At 39.1% G+C, this 21,937-nt stretch overlaps 1 protein-coding gene across 4 annotated transcripts in view; it reads right to left on the bottom strand.

Moving 5' to 3' along the window:
- The window catches only part of PI15 (peptidase inhibitor 15), a 56,057-nt gene that overhangs the window by 27,501 nt on the left and 6,619 nt on the right, over positions 1-21,937 (bottom strand). Inside the window, exons 1-2 of one of the 4 annotated variants that reach the window (XM_080381265.1) lie at positions 1,712-21,937; positions 1-342 (exon numbers count right to left, since the gene is read on the bottom strand). The exon at positions 1,712-21,937 is cut by the window's right edge and continues 6,619 nt beyond it. In XM_080381265.1, coding sequence (XP_080237391.1) covers positions 1-273 — 273 coding nt within the window. In that variant the 5' untranslated portion in view covers positions 274-342; positions 1,712-21,937. The other 3 variants (XM_080381264.1, XM_080381263.1, XM_080381262.1) reach the window with 3 other exon arrangements.

Here is a 21,937-nt window from a genome sequence, read left to right on the forward strand (position 1 = left end):
CATGTATTCCATGTTTGAAGCAGGTGGGAAGACTTTGCCTCTGACTTGATTATGATAATCAAGAATGGCAATCATGTCATTCTGCGAAATGTAGCGCTTCCGCCTAGCTTTGGGAATTTTTGCAGAGTCCAGATGAGCTGCCAAAGCCGTCTCAATGTCAGTAAAATTATTGTCTGACAGGAGCAGGTCACTGGAGTTGGGTAACACTAATGCACTTGTTTCACAGAGAATGGAAAATAAGAAAGCACAACTGATTGCAGTGATTACTGTCATTTTGGGGCCAAAGGAGAAAGACAGGCCACAGAAGTACTCTGCTTTAAGTTAGGGCAGTAGGAAACCGATCTGTAGAAGAGAAGATGTCAAAGATGTGATTCTGTACATCTGGGTAGGAAGACAAAGTGAACTGGCAGGCTGTGATCAGAAAAATTATTCTATCATCAGCTCAGTCATAAAAACAATACAGTCAGAACACATGTTACTAAGCAATTTTCAACAACCACATGAAATGTTATGGTCTTACTACAAACACACTAAATGAAGTATCATTATACCATTAATTACATGATTAGAGCTAGGAGTATTCCTGAAATAGTGACAGTGCTATCACACCAGATCAGTCCATAAACCACGCTATTAAATCTTGAACCACGAGACTGCAAAAAAACCTCACAGCATGTTTTCCACTGAAAATTAAAAAGATACCCTAGGCTATGCCTATCCCATATGCATGGATTGTTTTGACACAATGTGGCACAGATAAACTAGTAGGCAAAAGACAACACATAAAGCATGAAAGCAAGACATCTTAGAAATAGCATTCAAATCTTAACTTCAGCAAAATGTGATGAACATTGATAATACTGCATGCAAAGCAAACTTACTGAGCTGAATGGCTTACCTCTGGACAATACCAAGAAAAAAAGGAAAGCAAAGAAAAAAAAAAAAGAATACAGTCTATTGTTCTCCCAGTACATATAGCACTCTCCTATATGATGATATGAGCCTTTCTGAAGGAGTGTCTCTTATTATAAACCCCCAAAGAACAAAACTCTGCTGGTTTTGAAGCTTCTGGCCACAGGAGCTGCTAACAGCCTTTATATGTCAAGCCGGCAGCAGCCCGGGCAGTTTCCCTGAAGTCTCGCTCAGCCACAGGCAGAGGGAGGAGCTCTGCGCAGCGCGGGGGCGGCCATTGGGTGGCATCCCCGCCGCGGAGGTGGTTTGGGTAGGCAGTCACACCCCCGGTTTCTATAGTACAAAGGGGCAACATGCAGGACTTTATTTTTTCGGCACTTCCTACCTTTTCCCCTTCCCCGCGTTTGATTTTCGCCCCTCGTTTCACAAGCGGCGTGCTGGCCTGGCGAACGCTGTCTCACACAGGTCCCCCAGCGCCCGCCGAGCGGCGCGGGCTCGCACGCCGCGGTTGCCCCGCTCACAGGAAACGGAACCCGCGGCGCCCGGCCCGGCCCGGCCCGGCCCGGCTCGTCCGGCCCGCGGGGCAGCCTGTCCTGCTGCGGCGTGGGGGGCTCCCCCTGGGCCACGCCGGGCAGCGGGAGGGCCCCTGCGCCACCCGTCGCCGAGATGCGCGGGAAGCTGCTCCGCCGGGACGGCCCGCTGCCCACCTCCCACACACCGCCCCGCCTCGGCTGCGCACCCGCGGAGGCACAGGGCGAACGGCGCCGGAGGCAGGCTGTGGGTAGCCGGTGTCGGTTACCTGGGCGTCTGGCTGCCCGTGAGAAACTACGGGAGCAGCAGGACAGAAAGCTCTCGCCGGTGCGTGGGAGACATCTGTTTCACATTAGCTAGCATATAGCTGGGATTATTTAAGCACAGAATGGCCCAGCCACTCACACAGCAGAGCTGAGGGCATAACACTGAGGCCATGACGAAAGCGAGCTGAGAGCAGCAGCAGCCGCTGCCGCAGCCGCTGCCGCCGCCAGCAATTGTGTACTGAAGACAGGGGATAGGAGCAACACAATGTCAGGCTGATCCCCCACCAGGGCTCGGCGACCTGGGGCAACCCGTAAAATGAGACACGTAGAAATGTAATTACAGGATTTTGTGACATCATAAAGGAGCTAGGAGGGAGAAACACAACCGGTTTGATACTACACCGCAAGTTTCAGTAGCTCTGTTAGAGAAGCAATATGGGAATTAAGTATTAAGGAAGCGAAGTCCAGTAGTTGGAGCACGGGGCTGGAAGCCAACACTCACGCTTTCCTTTTGGCTCTGCTGCTCACTCGCTGTGTGGCCTAACCCAAGCCATTTAATCTCTTTGTGCAATCTCTACAATGGTATACCAGCCTTCTACAGACATGTTATAAGGCTCAAATCACTAATGTTTGATAATGTGCTTTGTGATGAAAGGTGTTAAGTAAGTATAAAGTATCATCACTAGCTATATTACCATATGTAAACCCAGCCTGTCCAAAACTGCTCCTTGCAACGCAGCTACAGGTATTGCTTTACATGATTGTACAAGAAACTTACACGTCATTTATCTCTACAGGACTAGATGTCGGATGATTCATTTAATCCAATTTTCCTCCTTCGAAAATGAAGTGCTTATTTGTTAATGTTAATAAACAGTTAAAAACTGTTCCCCCATTGTTTGAATACAATGGGAAGAATTCTCTGCTCCTTTGAATTGCCGCAGGTCCTTTGATTTCATCTGAGCTGCAATAAGTTATCAAAGGGAAGACTCGAGCTTAACATCTCAGGAAGTTCAGAGGGTAGATTTTATTACTTAGTCACGTTTTAGATTGCTATAATTACTTCCTCATACACTGTGGCAGTACTTGGAGGCTGTTATGACATAGGGCTGTACACGGAACAGCTAGGCTAGACAAGCAAATGTAAAATAGCTGTAACATTCACAGCTGTAAAATTGAGCTGTACTTCCCTAAGAACACGCCAGCTTATGAAATTTCCTTGATTTCCATTGCTTGTGGTCGTTGCCTAATTATTTGTTTCCATGTCTAACAGGCAGTCGGTGTAACTACTCACCTAAATGTAGGAAAAAAGGTTATAAGCAATACTAACAAGCACAAGAGCAAAAAGTACATGATGAGCGGGAGAGGCCTTAGGGCGTGAGAGTGCCTCGACCCAAGCCTATTATATTGAAGTTCTCAAATAAGAAGCAGTGGCAAATAGTGAAAGAGCAATAGTAACTCTCAAACTTGACAACTAAGACAGGAACCTTAGACAATCACGTGCATGTGTGCATTCAGTTTTCTTCTGAAAAATGAGTCAATGGCCTGACATGCAGTGAAAATTGGCAAGCAAGACCAACGAAGCCACACTAAAGTCTTCATGAAGGTCCACACCAAGGAGAGGAATGGATAAAATGAGGAAGAATGAAGCAAAGAAGGATCTAAGATGTCTGCAGGCTCATAAGGAGAAAAGTGAGGAGTGGATGGAACTGTCTGCAACATACACAAAAAGAACTATTTCCCGAGTCTTCAGCCCACTCAGAAAATACAAAAAAAGAACAATCAGACTAGTGACAAAAGATTATTACAGGCCCGAGAGAGACATTAGTGAGACTGTGGAATGAGTCAAAATATCTGTAAACCTAATTAAGAACAGAATGTGCCAGCTGAGGCAGCCACAACACTGTTACTGAGCAGCCTGGAAAAAAAAAGGGGGCAATAATTCTTGTATTTAATGTCGGCAAATGTTACCAATGAAAAAAGTTATACGATCAAGAATGAGAAAGAATGTAGAAGAAACTAAGAAAGAAAAATAACTCTGTTTATCTTCTGAAAGACTCTCTCAATTCTAGGAAATGGACTAGATTTTAAGGTTTCACTGGAAAATATCTACTTTTAACAGAAACAGTGTTCACAAATAGGCAGAAAGCAAAAATGGCAATACACTATATCAGCAGAAGATCAAGATTTTATCTGGAAGATAGGCTTGGGTCAGAAAGAATAGGATATAAGTTTATGAAATACACCATCTTTACCTTCATTGCACAATAAAAGTGATGACTTACAACACTTATGGTTCTTCTGCAGTGTATTCCTTGGATTAAAAACATAAATTCTGATCTTCTAATCTTCCATTACTCAACAAAGTAGTACGCACTTTATCATTTTGACTGACATTTATTTTAGTAAATGAGTTATGACTGTATAGAAGCAGAGTTGTCATCATTTAAGAATAGCATACTTACACCAAATTAATTTTATGCTGGTTGCTTGTTAAGCAAGTTAAGCTTGAAACATTTAGTATAATTTCTTTTATTTTTAACTACCTTAGAAATACCTGTGGGATTCCAGATACTTTTGATATTATAACTTTACTCTCAGAGAATTCATTCATAAAATCAAAGCACAAAGTGTGTATTTTTTCCTGTTCTGTATCTCCAGGCATAGTGAAGTTCAAAAAGTCTCACACATTCAAATTTCTCAAAAAACCTTACTTTTGATACTTCGTCATACTGATAGCCATCGCACAGAGACAATGATGGTTCATTGCGAAGTAGCATACCTGTAGTTACTCAAGAATCACGTAGGGGGTGGTACTTTGATCTGAGCTCTGCCAAGTCCTAGACTATAGATCTACTTCTGCCTCTGGATCATCCTGGGAAAGAAGCTAAGTTTTCTACTGTACCTCAAGGACCAAAACCAAACCAAACAAAAAAACCAAACAAAAAACAAACAAACAAAAAAAAGGATGGCCTTTTTAGCACAAAGTGAAGTGAGAATAGGAAAGAAATCCTTCATTCAAGAATGCTTTGGCAATATCTACCTCCTTCTGGCAGTACAGTGACAGGAATGTCATCGACTACAGCAGTATCATAGATGAAGTCTGAACCACAAGACAATCAGGCTTGTAGTGGTAGTTTTCAGTTTGGCGGCTGATGAACAGTGGAGCCTAGTAACGATTTCAGCTCACCAAGGTAGATTTTTCATTGCCCAGACATAGACTTCTAATTTAATTTAAGATGCACAGACATTTGAGATATCTGCTTCACAGATATGACGTGGGACTTAAGAAGATCTGTGCCTTTTTGGAGTACGGCAGGTGACCAGATGAGGACATCTGAAGTTGCATCAGTCACCCACCCTGGCAGGCTGCTTGAACATCAGTGACTGTATTGACTGTATCTTTGTTGACTACAATGGAGGCTTAAGCACTCAGCTTATACAGAAACACCACTTTTGGTCTCTCCATCTTCAGCTGAATGCTATCCAATATATCGACATGTACTAGATCCAAATTCCACCCAGAAATCAAAGCTTTAAACAAAGAAGATAGAACAAGTACAATATGGGCAACCATATTCTCAGTATTAAATTTTTTTCCTGAATTTCCAAACAAGTTTAGAATATAACTTCCATCAAGCACAATCATTAATATTCTTAATATACTGTGGAGCCAATGGCACAGGACTGGGTCACAACAGTAATAAAATTGGCATATGGAAGGCTCATGAAACAGTTTGTCTATTGTTACTGGAAGTATATCAACGGCCTAGAAAAGAATTAGTAGAAAATGAGGAACAATTATTTATAATGGGAGGAAATGCTAATTACATGTAGCAAGAACTCTGCTTTGCCAAGAAATTACTGCTGAGTAGAGTGGATGCTAAAGAGCTGTTCCAGGCATAATATAACATTTCTTAGAAATGAGGTAATTAGCACACTTTGAGGCACTGATAAAATCAGTATTCTTTTCACTAATACATCAGCAGAAACCACTGGCCACAGAGAAGAGAAGTAGAAGGGTTAAGAATTTTCTAGGCTGTGTACTTGTCATATTAAGGATACATTTTCCAGACTTTCTTTTGGATATTGTGTCATATTTCACTACTCTGGGCATTGCTTAGGAATCTTATCATAACTAGCATAAATGCATCAGTGCTTAACTTCTTTGGATACATAAATTGTAAAACAAAATCTCCCTAACCATCAGTGTAGTGTCTGCAGTGCTTGCCTTGTGGGCTCATCGTGACCAAACCTAAGCACTATTTTGTGTTATCTCATAGTTCCTTGGTAATGTAGTTCCTTTATATGGTGCTTTAAGCATCTTTATAATTGAAAATGCAGTTGAAAAATCCAGTGTATACCAATACTAAAAAAGGCAACATTTCTCATTGCAAGTGCAGAAGTTCATGTTTCATTTCCACTGGATTGAAGAATTCACTTTACAATTTTGAAGAGTACTGAAGTGAAAAAGAATATTTGGGTGGGTGCTCAACGTCTGTCAACTGCAAATCAGTTTCTGATTCTAGCATTGTGTCATTTTCATCACTTTAAATATTTCTTTTTTTTTTTTTTTCAATGGAAAGATACATAGAAACTTGGCATCAGTTTTGAGGAATGGGTGTGTATATTCTGCAGTATTTTTCCTGACCTTTAGAGAATTCATCTTCCTTCATATGCAACTTCTGTGAGCAAAAGAACCTTCTAAATGGTGTTTGACCTGAATATACCCAAATGAACTTTGCTTAAGGAAATTAAATTTAAACCTGAAACAGTTTCTAGGTATTAACTTTGAATGCAATATGGTTTAGTGACCAGTTCACTGTACTGGACACAGAAAATGTAACATCAATTTCTGGATCACTTGTTGACCTTCTCTGTTACTCTGGGCAATGTACTTTACTGCTTACAGCTTCAGGGAAGGGTCTAAACCTGTGTCTCTAAATGCCCTTCTGTCTTCTTTCCATCTCATCTATTTGCACTAAACAGATAAGCTTTTGAGGCCTGGGGTAGAATACAGTATTGCATGAGCATTGTGATTTTTAACCATTCTTTTATTGTGATAGAAGTGTGCTTAGATCTCTCTTTCTCACCTTCACAATATTTTTATTTTTATGTTGTTAACTTGCTCAGCATTGTATTGTTAGACGTACTGACACAAGTTTCCCACAGACCACCATCTAAGGAAATGGAAGAACACTTTCTTAAAACATGAAAGATTGAGTGCTGAGTTATTAAATGCCTAATAACTAATAAGCTAAAGTTTCAGTGCAGTAAAAATTCCTCAGAAATGCAGCACAAAGGTTGAGCATGGATTTAATCTCTTCTTAAGGATGAACAAATCAACTTAAAAATAAAAAAGGTAAGCAAAAGATGTTTTATACATATATATACACACATGCACATGCACATGCACACGCACACACACACAAACACAGTGTTGGGCCAGAGGTAGGAGGACCATTTATTATTCCAGAAAATTGAAATGGCATAAGGCAGCTATCAGACTCCACTACAGATAATTTAGGAAAACAGAACTCCTAGATAGAAAGATATCAATTTCCTATGAAAACGCAAAGGATGAAACTCTTCAAACATTTACAACAGATTTGAGACTGTTGAGTTAAACATGTAATTTTGAGGTTTTATGGAATCCCTAATTCAAGACTAAATTGTAGTAAGAATCAGAGACCCAAAATGGAGAATGAGATTGCTAGGAGAATGAGACTTTAACATAAATGATAGCTACAAAAATATGCCAAACTGAAGCTAACAGACACAATAGTATGCAGAGTAGTCTCCAGGCTCTTCTTTTAGATCTTCTGAGGCCTTCTAATATCTTTGGGGACTTCTAGAAAGTCTTCTAGGAACATTGGAGTGACTGATATCGCTGGGAAAAGGTAGCTACTCCACACTTTTCTTCTACCAAATCTAGCAGTTTCTAAATGCTTCTGTCAGCTATTTATGGCCAAAAGTGCATACATCTTTTATCTTCAGCTGCCACCTGATTTGGGAGTGTCAAGCAGCCGTTCAGCTAGTGTTAGGAAGAGACCCACACTGACTGTCAGGTCCTGCCTGCAGCTCCTAGAACAGCTATTTGTGCAGCTGGGTGTATGGAGGGAAATGGGTAACTGAGGACAAAGTGGCACTGGTAACCGTGGGGCACTGTCCCCTGTCCTATCTGGAGCAGCTAACTCTGGCACAGCAGAGGCCTTGACCCAGGCAGAGAGCTCTGGAGGGAGGCTGTGGCCATCCACATCCTAGCCTGCAGGATGACATGGCGGGGGACTGTGTCCTCACTTGCAGGAGCCGTACGCTGGCTGAGGAGTCAGATCACTGCATTAAGGAGATGTGGGACAAGGAACAGACTACACAGCATCTGGGAAGATGACAGAGACCCAGCAGAGATGAGATGCTGGAACCCAACTTCACAGAAGGAGGGAATGTCCTACAATGCTTGACTGATCGGAAAAGAAGTGAAAAAGGTTGGAGAAATGACAGACAGGCTGGAGGAATGGGCCAACAGGAACTCAGCAAAGACAAATGTAAAATCCTTCAGCTGGGAAGAAACCCTTGATACAAGCTGGACCTACTGGGATACTGGCAGGGAGCAGCTCTGTGGAAAAAGACCTGGGGCTTTGGTAGACAAAATGAATATAAGCCAGCAGTGTGTCCTCACATCAAAGGCTGACAGATTTCTGGGATGTATTAAGAGAAGCAATTATTCACTTTTACTTGGAAGTTTTAGACACCATCTAGAATATTGTAGAGCATCCAGTTTCCCCAGACACATCCCACCAATATGAGAAAGACACCAATAGGATAGAGTGACTTCAGCAGAGGGCTACCAAGATGATCAGGGGCTGGAGCATTTGCCCTGAGAAGAGGCTAAGAGTAGGCCTCGTTCAGCCTGGAGGACGGATGGCTTTGGGCAAGACCTGACAGCAGTCTGGCAGAAGCTATGACGAGGTAACTGAGCAGATGGAGCCAGTATAGTCACAGTGGTGCACAGCAGAACAAGAGAAGATGGATATAAATTGAAACAAGAGGTTTGGTTGGAATTTATTAAGAAGCTTTTCCCTCCTGTGGCTGGTCAGCAACAGAATGGGTTGCCCAGGGAGTTTGGACAATCTCCACTCTTGTGGACTTTTAAGACCCAACAGGGACAATCCCTAAGCAACCTGGTCTGAGCTCAGAGCTGCCCCTGCTTTGAGACTCCTTCCAATCTGTGTTGTTCTATGATTGCAGAGCAGAGCCAGATCAATTTCTTGGAAGAAAAGCAAGACAATAGTATTGTAGAATGGACTTGTAAAGCAATATCCCACAGGAATATCTAACATGAAGTCAAAAGTGACAGCTCCAAAGAAACTGTAAGACAAAAGCAAAGTGAAGCAGGAAACAACTCTTGTTTTTGAGACACAGCAAAGACTGCATATAGTATAGAAGCAAGTTATAGCCCTAAACTGTATCCTGCTTTTGGACAGAGGTTTTATTTTGGAAAGTCTAGACTGCAGCTGTGAAGAAATAAGATTAGAAATGCTCTAAACATGAAGACAGCATTTGCAATACTGGACAGAACTGAACGCAGCAGCAACCAATATAACTTCGTCTGCAACTGTCAAGAATTATTGCACAGTTACCTTCTAAGATTGAAACAACACTTTGATGAAGCCCTTATACATTATAAGTGAGATGCACAATCACAGATCACCACCATATATGAAATTTTAAAAAAAGTTTGAAAAAAATCCAAAATCCTGGAACACAGTTAAAATGTAGTCATATGTGGGGAAGATGATTCCTACTTACTAAACATAAAAGTAAATCAAATCTTAAAAAGGCAAGGCTTAGAATTGTGTCAGAAGACCTACCTGAAAGGTTTTTAATAAAAAGTCAAGAAGACAGGGAGCAAAAAGTGTCATTAAAGGGAGATAAAGCTGATTAAAAGTAGCAAGTGAAAAGCCAAAAGGACAGATGCCATAGAAGAAAATGTCAATGCTAAACTTCTGTACAAACTCAGAAAAAAGTTCAAAATGAAGAAACATTTGTTTAAGTACATGATCAAGAAAAGGTGGACTAAGAATCATTGTGGAATGACAGCTTCTTGGAAGTTTCTTCTTATTCAGGATGTACAGTCATAAAGCAAGTCCCTGGCTTTTGTGTTCAGTAACTACAATACTGATGAGATCCAAATCCTTCCTTCTTTGTCCGTGTCCATGGAGCTGCTCTCACCACACTAATACATTGACATCCTTCAGTTTCTGAGCTGACTTGAAGTGCAGTCTTCCAGCAGTGGAACAAGCTCACCCTCAGAAAGGAAGGGAGAGCAGAGGCCCCTATGCTATCCTTTAAGAAAAACTTCATTGCTATTGAGCTGTTACTGACACTCAGTATTAGTGTTTGTTTTGCTAAAATAAGGTCAAAGATACTGACTTTATCTGACTTTGAACTTCATCTCAACCCTCTGACACTAGAACCCAGGGGAAAGAACCCTCTATCTACAGAAAGCTTCTTCCCATTTTAGGAAGAACTTGTTAACTGTCTTTGTACCTAGGTCAAGTTACTCTGATTTCTGACATGATTTAATGTTTTGGTTCCCAAAACTTCTGAAGAGCCTGCTATGCTATGCTTTCAGGGCTGTGCTTTAGACTGAGTAGGATTATTTGTTCACAACATGGTATACTTTAGCTTTGTCCTTAGGCAAAGTAGTGAAATGACATTAAAACCCATTCATTTAAACCACTGAATTTAAAACACTGCTCGCATTTACTACTTAACAGTGAGAAAATATAGACTGCTTATCCAGCTACAATTATATTCTGTGAAGCTGCCATCTAAAGGACTTTTTTTTTTATAGAGGAAAAAGCAACTCTGCAGGTTTGGTTTGACTCCTGTGACTATAGTTTAGCCTGCAACAAAGATGGTGAGAAATGTGAACTTACCTTTTACCGTATACTCTATACTCTATGCTAAAAAGCAGATTAATGTAAACTGTGTATTATTTTTTTTTTCACTCTAAATAAATTGGGTAATTTTTCTTCACTCTTCCTCTTTCCAAGGAAGGATTAGTAATCAAAAAGTTTTCAGTTTTTTGTCTGCTTCTGAAGTGATATTGTCCCTGCTTCAGTTACTCTTGTGTAAGGATAAGGTAAGCAATCACAGGCCTTTCAGGTGAGGAATGCCCCATTGTAGATGTGTGAAGGACAGCTGTTTCAGCTTTTACTCTACTTTCCCCCTTTCATTTCTTCTGCTTCCCTATGGTTCAACAGTCATTGTGAAGTGAAAAATACAACAACATTCAGTAAAGTATCAGATTTACATCAGAAGAAACGTGCTTATGGTTATATGTAGCCTTCTGTTAAGAAATGGTGATTTAAGCATTTCAAGCAAGTCCAACCCTAATGACATGGAGAGAAAGAGAAATCCATTAGCATCTGACATATGTTTGATTTTGGGTACCTCTGGAATTTTTGCCTTACATGAATTTGTTCCCAAGTGTTGACATTTTTGGTGCAGATACCCCAATCACTTTGGATCCTGGGTAAATGACCTTTTTTAATGTGTTTCATATTTTATGTATGAACTGAATCATGCAGCCAGTGGACCAAATGTGGTTCACAAAATGTTTTCTTAAATACATAAAAGCCTAATTTTCAACAAAGAGGTGGAAAGCACACCGTGTAGAAAGCAAACAATGTGTAGTGCTGCATTTGAACTAAGAGTCCTTTCATGTTAAAGAAATTTCACATCTGTTTCTATGTTTCTTATTAACATTGATAGAAGAAATGAAGCTCAGTCCTGTGATCTGCTTAGAAAACTGCAACAAACTGGCTCAATTTTAGGCAAAGCATGTGGGACTCGCTGGCTCTTAGACAATTAGCAGTATCTTCATGTGTACTTTTATTAGGGAAGAAGGATAAATGGCATTTTTTAGTTGCCATTGAGCCACTGACTGGAAATATTCTGGGGAAACCGTACCTTATGAGGCAGACGGGATGGGCAAAAGGCATTTCGTACTGCTAAACAGAAGGGGTGGCAATGGTTTTATCACGCTTGATCCTGAATTAAAATCTTGATCTTGGGGAAAGGTGTATTTTTTTATAGTTGCTTTGTTTCAACTAATTTTGTAACACTTAGTCCTTGGGGCTAAAAGATTTGGAGAGAGATCCATTCCAATTATTTATATCACCTGAATTAAAAATATTGTCACTGGAAGGGTAACTCTTTTACTGCTTCATTTTGAGATCACTCCTGTCATCAGTAGTTTTCCCCTAAAAACATCTGCATTCAATTTGGAAAAAGACTAAGGGAGATACCTTCAACTCATGTCAATCTTCTATGTCCTGTTAGATTATTTACACTTTTATGAATACAGGCAATACAATGGCCTCTTTGACCTCAAGCAAAGATCTCTGACAAAGATCTCTGGTAATACAACTAGACAAAATATTTTAAAAAAGGGGAATGGTGGTGTTGAGTTTGTTTTTACAGCAGGTTTGCCAAGTGATGCAAATGCAAATTGGAATTCCACATTCTGTATTAACAAGAGACAGAGCACAATATTATTCTTTGATGCCCCTCTGAATGTTTTTTTCCAGCTGTATACAACAATGCTGATTTTTTGGTAAGAAAATGACATTCCTTTCTTGATTGGAGTTCAAGTTCATAAAATGCAATTAATCCTAATCTTAAAATCCTTTAATTTAGTAAAACAAAGCCATTGTTTCATCAGACTTTTTGACATAGTGCTAATCAGGGTGTTTTCATGAATTTTTTTAAGCACTTGTATAAATGACCAAGTTCAACGAAAGTGGAGGTAGAAACAGCTCATATGAAATCAATTAAGTTCCACTGATTACACTGGGGTTTCTTTTGGCCTCTAAGTTTGCTTGGTTACTGTGTGTGTTCTTTTTATTAATTTGCTAATAAATATTTTATACTGCATAATGACCCTAATCTGGGAAGATTATAAAGTGTTTTACAAGCTATATACAGGATAGTTTTTCTCAGCACTGAAAAGCTGCCACTCTTATTTCAGTCCTCCTCCTGTTGGTATTTTTGGCCCCTAAAGTCAGACATTTCTATTGACTGTGAAACTCTAGGCTTTTAACAGCCAACAGTGCATATGTTAGAGAACACAGTGCTGTAAAGAACATGGAAAGGCACATCTAGGCTACCTAAGCAAGGCTGAAAGTTATGCTGGCAGATTAAATAACGGAAGTGGTTTAATCCACATGTAACAACAGCTTCCATTTGTACCTGAATTTCCTTGGTTACTTATAACTCTTTAATGAGCTACTCATACACTTTTTATGTCTTACAGAACATCTTTTCTCTTCTGAAAGAGAAACTAGAGCAAGTGTTTCCTGAATGCTAGAAAAAATAACAGAAATTCTGATGCAGATGTTAAAGAATCAGTAGTACTGTGACCTGCTGAGACACCACTTGCTCATCTTGTACCGACGGTACCATAAAGCCATAGGCACCATTCATAATCTCAAAATGTTCTAACAAAGCTCCAAGGCTAGCTGAAATTGTAACTGAATTTTTACCTATCTAAAACAAATATTATTTCCTTCTCATCTGCTTTCACCCTCAAGAGATATTTAAGATTGGAAAGGAACACTGAAGTTAGGGTGATTCTATCTATCCCAACATATGTTAAGAACTGAAATCTGTATTTCAACAGAAGTCTTTGAAAAGGAGAGCCCCAGATCAGAAAAATTAAAAATATTTTACAACTGGACTTTACCAGTTCTTCAAATGGCATGGATCACAGTCAGCATCAATACACTAGAGAGAAGACAGAGGCTTTATTTAGCCAAATTTCATACTCTTCAGCATCTGAGAGGGACTTTCAGTAATACATAACATATCACAAACTTAACTATGTTGCCTTACCCTAATAGTACGAAACAGTCCTGGTCAACAGGAATTAAGGAGAGTTTTCAGAGGAACAGGGATAATGCATCTTGTTCATTCTTACAAAGTCATCTCAATGGGTGTGTTACATATTTTAACCCTTCAGACAAATTATTTCACCTGCAACTTTGTTTGCAGTTTCTCTTAACTGACTATCAAAGGTGTCTACATCACCTGAGTTGCACTGAAAATTAGTGAGGCTAAACCCCCTAAGTTGGATACCAGTATAAACCATAACAGCCAGATCTGCCAGAAAGTCAGCTATTGGTCAACAGTTACTTGCAGGTGCAAACTCCAGATGCAAATAGGAAGATGAGCATCTTATTTTCATTAGACTGCTAAACTCAAATACAAACCTGACAATCCACTACCATTATCTTGAACTGATTTTTCCTCTCTGCAAAAGCCAGGTGTGCCCCTGTCAGCACAAAATACATTCAGCAGAATACAGGAGACAGCAAAAAAAAAAAAGTCAACCCCCCAAAAAAACTCAATAGATTAAAAATTAGAGCATTTCCTGTCAATCAGCAGGGGAAATATAAGAAGGCTGAATGCAAGTATCCAAGTTATAATACAGCTAAAACATCCAGGAAAATACCTTCACTGTTCTGCAGAGCTCAATGTGAACTTTAATGACTATACTTAGCCAAATGCTCAGTTTCAAATTTTATCGGAAAATCTGATCCTGCAAAATGATGCAGGGTCAGTGATTCATTACTGACTTTCAAGAACAATGCAGCTAGCTAAATCACCATTTCATGTTCCACTTAATCTTACTTTGAACTTTTTTTTCATGCCTGTGCACTCTCTCTAGCAGTGAAAAAGCATTGTACCAGGAGTTATGTGGTGACCATGCAGGTTCCTTTATTTTTTATTTATTTATTTTAAATTCTAGGGTTACAAGTTTAGAGTCAAGGGCCTTATTTTTCAACAAAAAGGCACAACGCTGACAGATTGTATTATGTCAGCTTAAAGATGGTACATTTAAGGATGTCTGAGGATGAGTGAAATCACTGCTGATGGGAATGATTAAACTCTGACTGCTGTGTTTATAATCCCTGCGCTGTGCCATCAGCGAATTGTGTGCCATAAATATAGTGACACAGCAAATGAGATTTTATGGCTATTTTTTTTTACAAACCTTTACATTCTAAAGCATCATATGAAATTATGTTATTGTACATATCAATATTGTAAAAAGCATGTCTAGACTTTCAGCCAGATTCTGTAAGGCTATAAAAATGCTGCAGCATAGGTGAAGAACAGGATGGGCTGGCAACAATGCAAAGACTTACATAGCAAGAATGCAAAACTACGTTTTTGCATTTTCTTCACAGTTTTAGTGTTGTCCATTAAGAAAATAATCTGTACAGGCAAACACAGACTACTCCAATATATGCTATAACATTTTAGCTGCCAACACATGAAAAAAGGCCCAGCTTTCACAGAATAGTCTTCAATCAGCTCAAAGATTAAAAAGAGTGGAAGCATGGTACTCCAGCCCGCATACCAGTGCTTTCCTGGTACAGGCCTCAATCTTTATTAGTCAGGATTTGATCTTGCATCCACCTCCACCCTGTAGAGCAGATTATCAGACAAGGTAAATTAGGAATTCCAGAAGATTTTCCACAAAAAAATACTACTGCTGTCCCTTAGCCATACTCACAAGACATTATCCTGAAACTGGTTACTATCTCAGTGTAACCAGTCGTAGCAGATTTTTTTTTTTTTTTTTTTTCTGTAAGAGCAGAGAAGACCATATGTTAATGGTGTCATCTGGGATACACTGAAGTCAAAGGATGTCTGTCGTTAAATGTGTCCATAGTTTCATTCCAGGTATTTACGGTAAGTGTAGATATGGTACAGGGCAAAGAAGATGGAGGCCTTTCATCCCCTTGTTCATTCTCAGATTAGCTTAATTTCTCTCCCTCATAATCTTTAAAGAAATTTACCAGCCCTGACAAAACAGAAGCCACAATTCCTGCAAGTCTTAGATCCCTGCAACAAAAGACTTGTTAGTTAAAACTCTCAGAAAGTCACTCTATATTTGCAAGACTATTTAATGCAATGCAGTGAGTGCTGGTACACAGAATGGTGTACTTGTTCATAAAGTAAATGCACACAACTGTCCAGAAATCCTTGCCAGCTTTATATATTGCCAAGAGAGATGCGCTTCAACAGATCATCATTTATATTAGTAGCTGGACAAGTGAAAGCAGTATGACGCATGAACTGGCTTAAGGAGAAACACCAACCTTTTACTGAGATTAACTGGAAATACCCTTTTCATTTTATCCTAAAATATTTCTAAATAGTACTCTAAGATAATAAAAAGGGTATTAACAAGCTGAAAAACAGAGAAATATCATTTGTGTCAAACCAAATTTTGCACTGAAAATTATTTCTTCTGTTCTTTCATGTTTTCATTTCACTTTGAACCAGATAAAACCTGAGTCCTTCAGCAAGTTCATCGGTTTACCTTATTGAAGTTCAGTGCTGTTGCTTTTACACCTGGGTTAGCACCACTAAGAAACAGGTCGTTTTGCTCTTGTTTTGGTGCTTAATTGCAACTTTGCTGCTTCAAAAGATGAACAATGCTTGACAAGATAGTTCAAACACACTCTATAATGAGCTTAGCACATGTATTTACTAAAACCTGAAAAAACAATTATCCCAAACTAATACCAGAACTTGGGGCCATATTCATATGTAAATTACATCAGCATTGAGTAAATAGTTTGAAAATGATGATTTAACACTAACATTGCCAAGTGACAATTGGAAGGAGTTTTGAGATGTTCAAACACCATCCACAAGGAGAAACTGAGTGGCAAAAGCAGTCTGAAGTGAAGATTTCCAAAGCTGGGTATTCCTGTGACACAAGTGACATTTAATTTTATGCTGAATGATATTTTAAATGACCACTAAAGCTCCTTATTTAAAATTACCCACTAAAACCTAGGGAATTATTATGGAAGAAACATTTTTCATCAACATCTGGGTATTTTTAACTAGTCCATCTATTTGGTTGTTCTTTTCCTATAGTGACATCATCACAAAATTGCCACATCCTACTTCAGTATCCTTTGGCTTCATACAAAAGAAACTACTGGATGCCACTGACAGTTTGCATGTCAGGTGAACAACTTAAGAGTGTACAGGTAGTAGACAATAATAAAAACCACTATTGCATGATCATGAACCTGTGGGAAATGCATCCTCAAACTGAGATTGTATTTATTAAACAGCTCATGAATCTTCTGAGTGGACCTGAGACCTATTTCTAAGGACTCCTTCTGCAATTTGTGTTTTCATTTCAAGTATGCTTTCCTCAAAAGTTTGCTTTTTACAATGATTTTCAGTTAAGATGTTCTGACATTATAGCTTTCTGATATTATAAGAAAAGTGCATATGTTGAGAAGCTTTTTGAACAGCAACTAAGAGAAGATGCATAAATCCCTAGGATTTATGCTGCCAATGTTAATTTCTTAATATTTTTCTTCAGATGAAAATCTATTTATATAGGACCTAAAGATTTAAGTCTTTAAACTTAAGAAAAAAATTATACAGGAACAGAAAAGTGATCATACTTGTAATGAATTACATGTCTATGTAGCAGAAATGTTGAGTCTATACAGCGTAGCAGGAAATGTAATCATGAAATAGTAAAAATTATACCATCCCTAATTTTTAAGGTAAAACTTTGCTGCAAAAGAGTATGAGACTCCAGGCTTATTAAATATCAATGACCTCTGAAGCCAGCATACTACTTTCCTAAGCAGAAATACTGTCTCTAACTGGCACTCTAGATACTCCCTAGATTCTAGATGGAATCTTCAGCTTATGCTGGTTTTCTTCCAGCATCATCACTGGTAATGAAACTTTTTCTGTGAAATTAAGTGATCAGAGGCACTTTTGTAGTACTTCAGTTTTGTTGTAGGAAAGAAAGGGGTAAATCTTGAGTTTTCTTTTAAAACTGCTGCTTCTTTTAATGACAAAAATAGGGTCCTTACAATCTCAGATTTGGAAAGAAAAGGCAGAACCAAATGTGCAGCTCTATCTTGTATTTTTCTGGCTCCGGAGAAAATAAAATGTAGCAAAATGTTATTTTTGTCAGTAAACCAAGTAGAAATGATTCAAAATGCAAACACAGGAATTAGACCTATGACTAAAGCACCATTTTTAAACTCAAAGAAAGATAGTATTTTAATTGAAACTTTATTGCTTTATTGCTATTTGTCATCTGCACCGGATGCAATGTTTTCCTGGTTCAAAAGCATGGGAGTGATACCCACCCAGAGAACTAACCTAGTCATCCCTGTCTTTTACGTAGCTCACTAAAATCTGCCAGGAGAGCAAGACACATCTCTTGACCTTAAAAACATAGAGCTCTAAATATTATTTTACCATGTATGAATGAAAAAGAGTATCATATACCGTATCAACATGGGATAGTTATATCACCCAGTTTCAGTGTCACTGAAGTATCACCCAGTCAGCTAGGGGCTTAGAAGGTAATTCACATAAAGTAGCATAGTCTGGTGAGACTCCTTGCCCTGGCTTCCCTTGCTAGTCAATAGCGAGTAGTTTTTCAGAAGAGGAATCTAATTTATTACCAGTGACTTGAGAGGGAACCTTTGTAAAATTCCCTATCCTCTCAGTCTCCTGAGACTCCCAATGTATTCAGCAGAGAAACATAAATTCTTCAAGCTGCACCTAATGAGACTTTCACCAGTAATCATGTTCTCTCCTTCTGCTCATTCCAGGTGAGGGTGAGACTCAGGAGCCCACAAGCCCTCCCTAACCCTATTCTTTGCTTCTTTGTTTCCACAGGACCACTGGGAAAGTGGCCTGGAAGCAACCTGCAGCACACTGTGCCCAAGTCTCAGGTGGGGGTGACTCAGGAGCTTGGACTCCATCATGAAGGATGGCATATACTCACACTCCTGGTCACAATGCCAAATGAAGACAATCTGAGAATATTAGTAGAGCTGAATCTTAAGACCTATTTGCATTGACAATTTTCTTCCTAGTCTGCTACTTTGCTCTTCTACATTTTTTGTTGTTATAGATTAACCCCAAAGAGCAGTTAACTGCATTCTCACTGGAGGGCTTGTTTTAGCCAGTACTAAAAGAAGAGGTATTTGCATATACAAATAAAATTTATCTTCAAATACTGTTTCTTTTGTATTTCATAACTGTACCTAAAGGATCTTACACTTTTTGTATGAGAACGTAAACGTAAGTTTTTTGGTATATCACTTTACATTAAAGTATTGCTGTTATGTAATATCTCTTTGGCACCCAACATGTTAAATATCGTAAACCTATGTGACCTGAGATGACATACAACACTTGGATTACCAAGTTAGTCCAGAGAAAGAATTCTGAATGAGTACAAGAATTTGCTAGCATTTTCTGTCCTCTGGGGTAATGTTGTGGAAAGATTATGTCCATATGAAAGACATACAGTTCTTCAATAACATTTTTGCCCTCACTGTTCATAGATGGGATCATTATTTAACTTCTGAATGCTAGAAGTTTGAAAAACCTTTTGTACTATTCCCTAGGTGCTGGGAAAGCCTATGACACAGAGTTCAAATGGCACATTCTACCTTCTCTCTCATTCTTGAGAGCACTTTGGAGAACTGTGTCCAGAAAGTACTTGGACGTTTTGGCCATCTGGTGGCAATCTTATGGAATTATAGGCTAAGGAGGGGAAAGCAGGAAGCAGAATGAGCCCAAACACTTTGCCATTTAAATCACCAATGTTCCTGAAAAATCCCTACTTTAAAAAGAAAAAAGAAAAAAAAACAAACCACCAAGGAAAAAAAAACAACCAAAACCCCAGTTCTGTTGCAAACTGCAGACTAGCACAAACTGGAAAGATAATTTCACCCCAGGTTGCCATCTCCTGCCAAACAAGAAAAGCAACTGAAAATATTTGGAATATATTTCTGGGTCTTCAGAGGTAGAGTTTGGGGTTTGATTTGTATTTATATGAACTGGACTTGTGGATAAAGAAGATAAAGGAATCAGATCTCTAGTCCAAGATTGTCCTCCAGGGCTGACTGATTTCCAGACGCCTAGCTAAGGGATCATGCAACATTTTCTCTCTACTTATAATTTTCCCTTGTCACTTCTAAAAATTTCATTCAATTTTTAAAAAAAGTAAGGAAAAAGGAAGTTGTAATATTTTGAGTTTTATTTGGAAGTTTGGTAATAGGATCAACTCTAGGGTATCCCAGGCTTATGTATGTTTGGTTTGGCTCCATATTGGCAGGGGCACAGGCATTTTCGTCATGCACTGCACTAGCCACTCCAGAAACATTATTAAAATATTTCCTTAGAGTCCAGGGTAGCCGTCACTGTATGATGTGACCCACTGAGGCATTTGGCAGCAGCTAGAGAATGAATCTAGGGCCGGCCACCAGACCTGATCACTAAGTCAACCTCTACAAAAGCTCCTTGCAGAGTTGTAAGAAATGTCTGGCTTCATAAAATACATCTAAGAAATTTTCTCCTTTGCATCAATGCAGGCCATTTCTTTCTCTGATTATTCTAGGCACTTATACTACCACCCATCACATCAAACTTTAAGCTCATATGTGGACAAAGCATATATATATACCACATGGCAGGGTCTTCTGAAATAAAATAAAAGCTGTAAATACTTGCATGGTTACACCTTCATTTATTTATTAGTACTTTAATGACCAACTGTACGATGGGATTTTAGAGATTGCCCCTTACTGAAATCCTCTTTTTAGGGGAATTTAACTCCTTTCTACTACTCCTCCTCCGCACTGTGGGCCAGTCCGAATAATTCTGCCAAATCATGTATCATATTTAGTCTGTAGCCCATCCCAAATCTGAGAATTATGCTTTCTGCCTGAAATAAGATTTCCTGTATGCTGACTGGCAGCCCCACAATGTTATGAACTGGTGCCAGTGGGGAACTGGTGTATCCCTCTATTTAGCATGGCCCTGGCTGGGGCACGTTTTCTTCCTCAAATTGAACAGAAGACCCACAGGAACAGCTACCCTGTCTTCCCACTAAAACTCTATACGTGTCCTGTGCTCACCTGCACTTCTGTCCTCTGTAAGACAAACTTTTCTTTCTCACAACGTCCCCCATCACTGATTCACTACTCCACAGGATGTCCCCCACATTCTCATTCTGCTTTTTGAACACTCAGAGTGCTTTCAGCAGATAAGCTGGTCTGTCTTTGGGGTGCAGCTTTAACAGTTAGCACAGTGTGGGAGAGATTTAGAAGCTGACATAAAATTTGATCCACCAATGTACTCTGCTCTGAGCTCCCAGGGGCCCTGTTGGATCAGGTTCTCGGGTAGCTCAGGAGTGAAACTCAAAAGGAATTTAATATTTAGCTCTCTTAGACATCTTTGAAACTCCTAGTCTTAAAGCCAGACTAATTACCAAAAATATATATGTTTTTTAAAAAGTTTGAGAGCAGCTGTTTGTAGCAAGCTGGTAGTCAGCAAACCCATTACAACTCATTGAAGTGCATCTTAAAGATAACTCTGTAAGATGTCTTTCAGCCTTCATGCTTTTCTCTCTACAAGTCTGTGCTGCTTCAAAATGAGAACACACATTGGATATTTTCTCTCTAACATTTGGCTGTCAGTCAGAGTGAGAGCAATGTTAGGTGTAAATCACAAGAGCGCTTGTTCCAATTTAAATATTATTTTTGTACAGGGTCTTAGACGATTCCCTCATATATCAGCTGTTCCCAAGCAGACCAGCACAAGAACATCTGTTTAAAAACAAACTGTTTATTTTATTGAATCTCACAAAGTTGTGCTTGTGAAAGTATACAAAAATACTGGGAAACGGAGAAGACTTCTTGTTTCCTTGAGTTCACATATATGACTTAGTTTGGTGAAACAAAGCCTGCCTTATCAGCTCACACTGCCATTTTGTTCATGTGTTGTTTCAAAGCAAAGCAAACAAAAGAGAATCTAAGGATGAGAATATGCCATTTCTCAATATTACCAGGCCCAGAAAAAATGTGCAGCTAACTAAACACTCTATTTAATGAACTACTTTTATACTTTGCAGTTCAGTTGTTTTTGTATGATGAAACAGGTTGCTTGTGCTTCCTTTTTTTTTTTTTGTGGTTTTTTTTGAAAGTAGCAACATTTAGATTTTATTTGAATAGCTAAATAAAATTCTACTCAAAATGTCAAAACCCATCGGCTTCAGTATTCTATTTATTGCTGATACATTCATAGTTAAATAACTGATAAACTGGAGAGCTACACAGTGCTGAAATTTTACTGATATG

Source organism: Falco punctatus (assembly GCF_963210335.1).
Source record: "Falco punctatus genome assembly, chromosome: 3".
In the NCBI taxonomy this organism is placed as follows: domain Eukaryota; kingdom Metazoa; phylum Chordata; class Aves; order Falconiformes; family Falconidae; genus Falco; species Falco punctatus.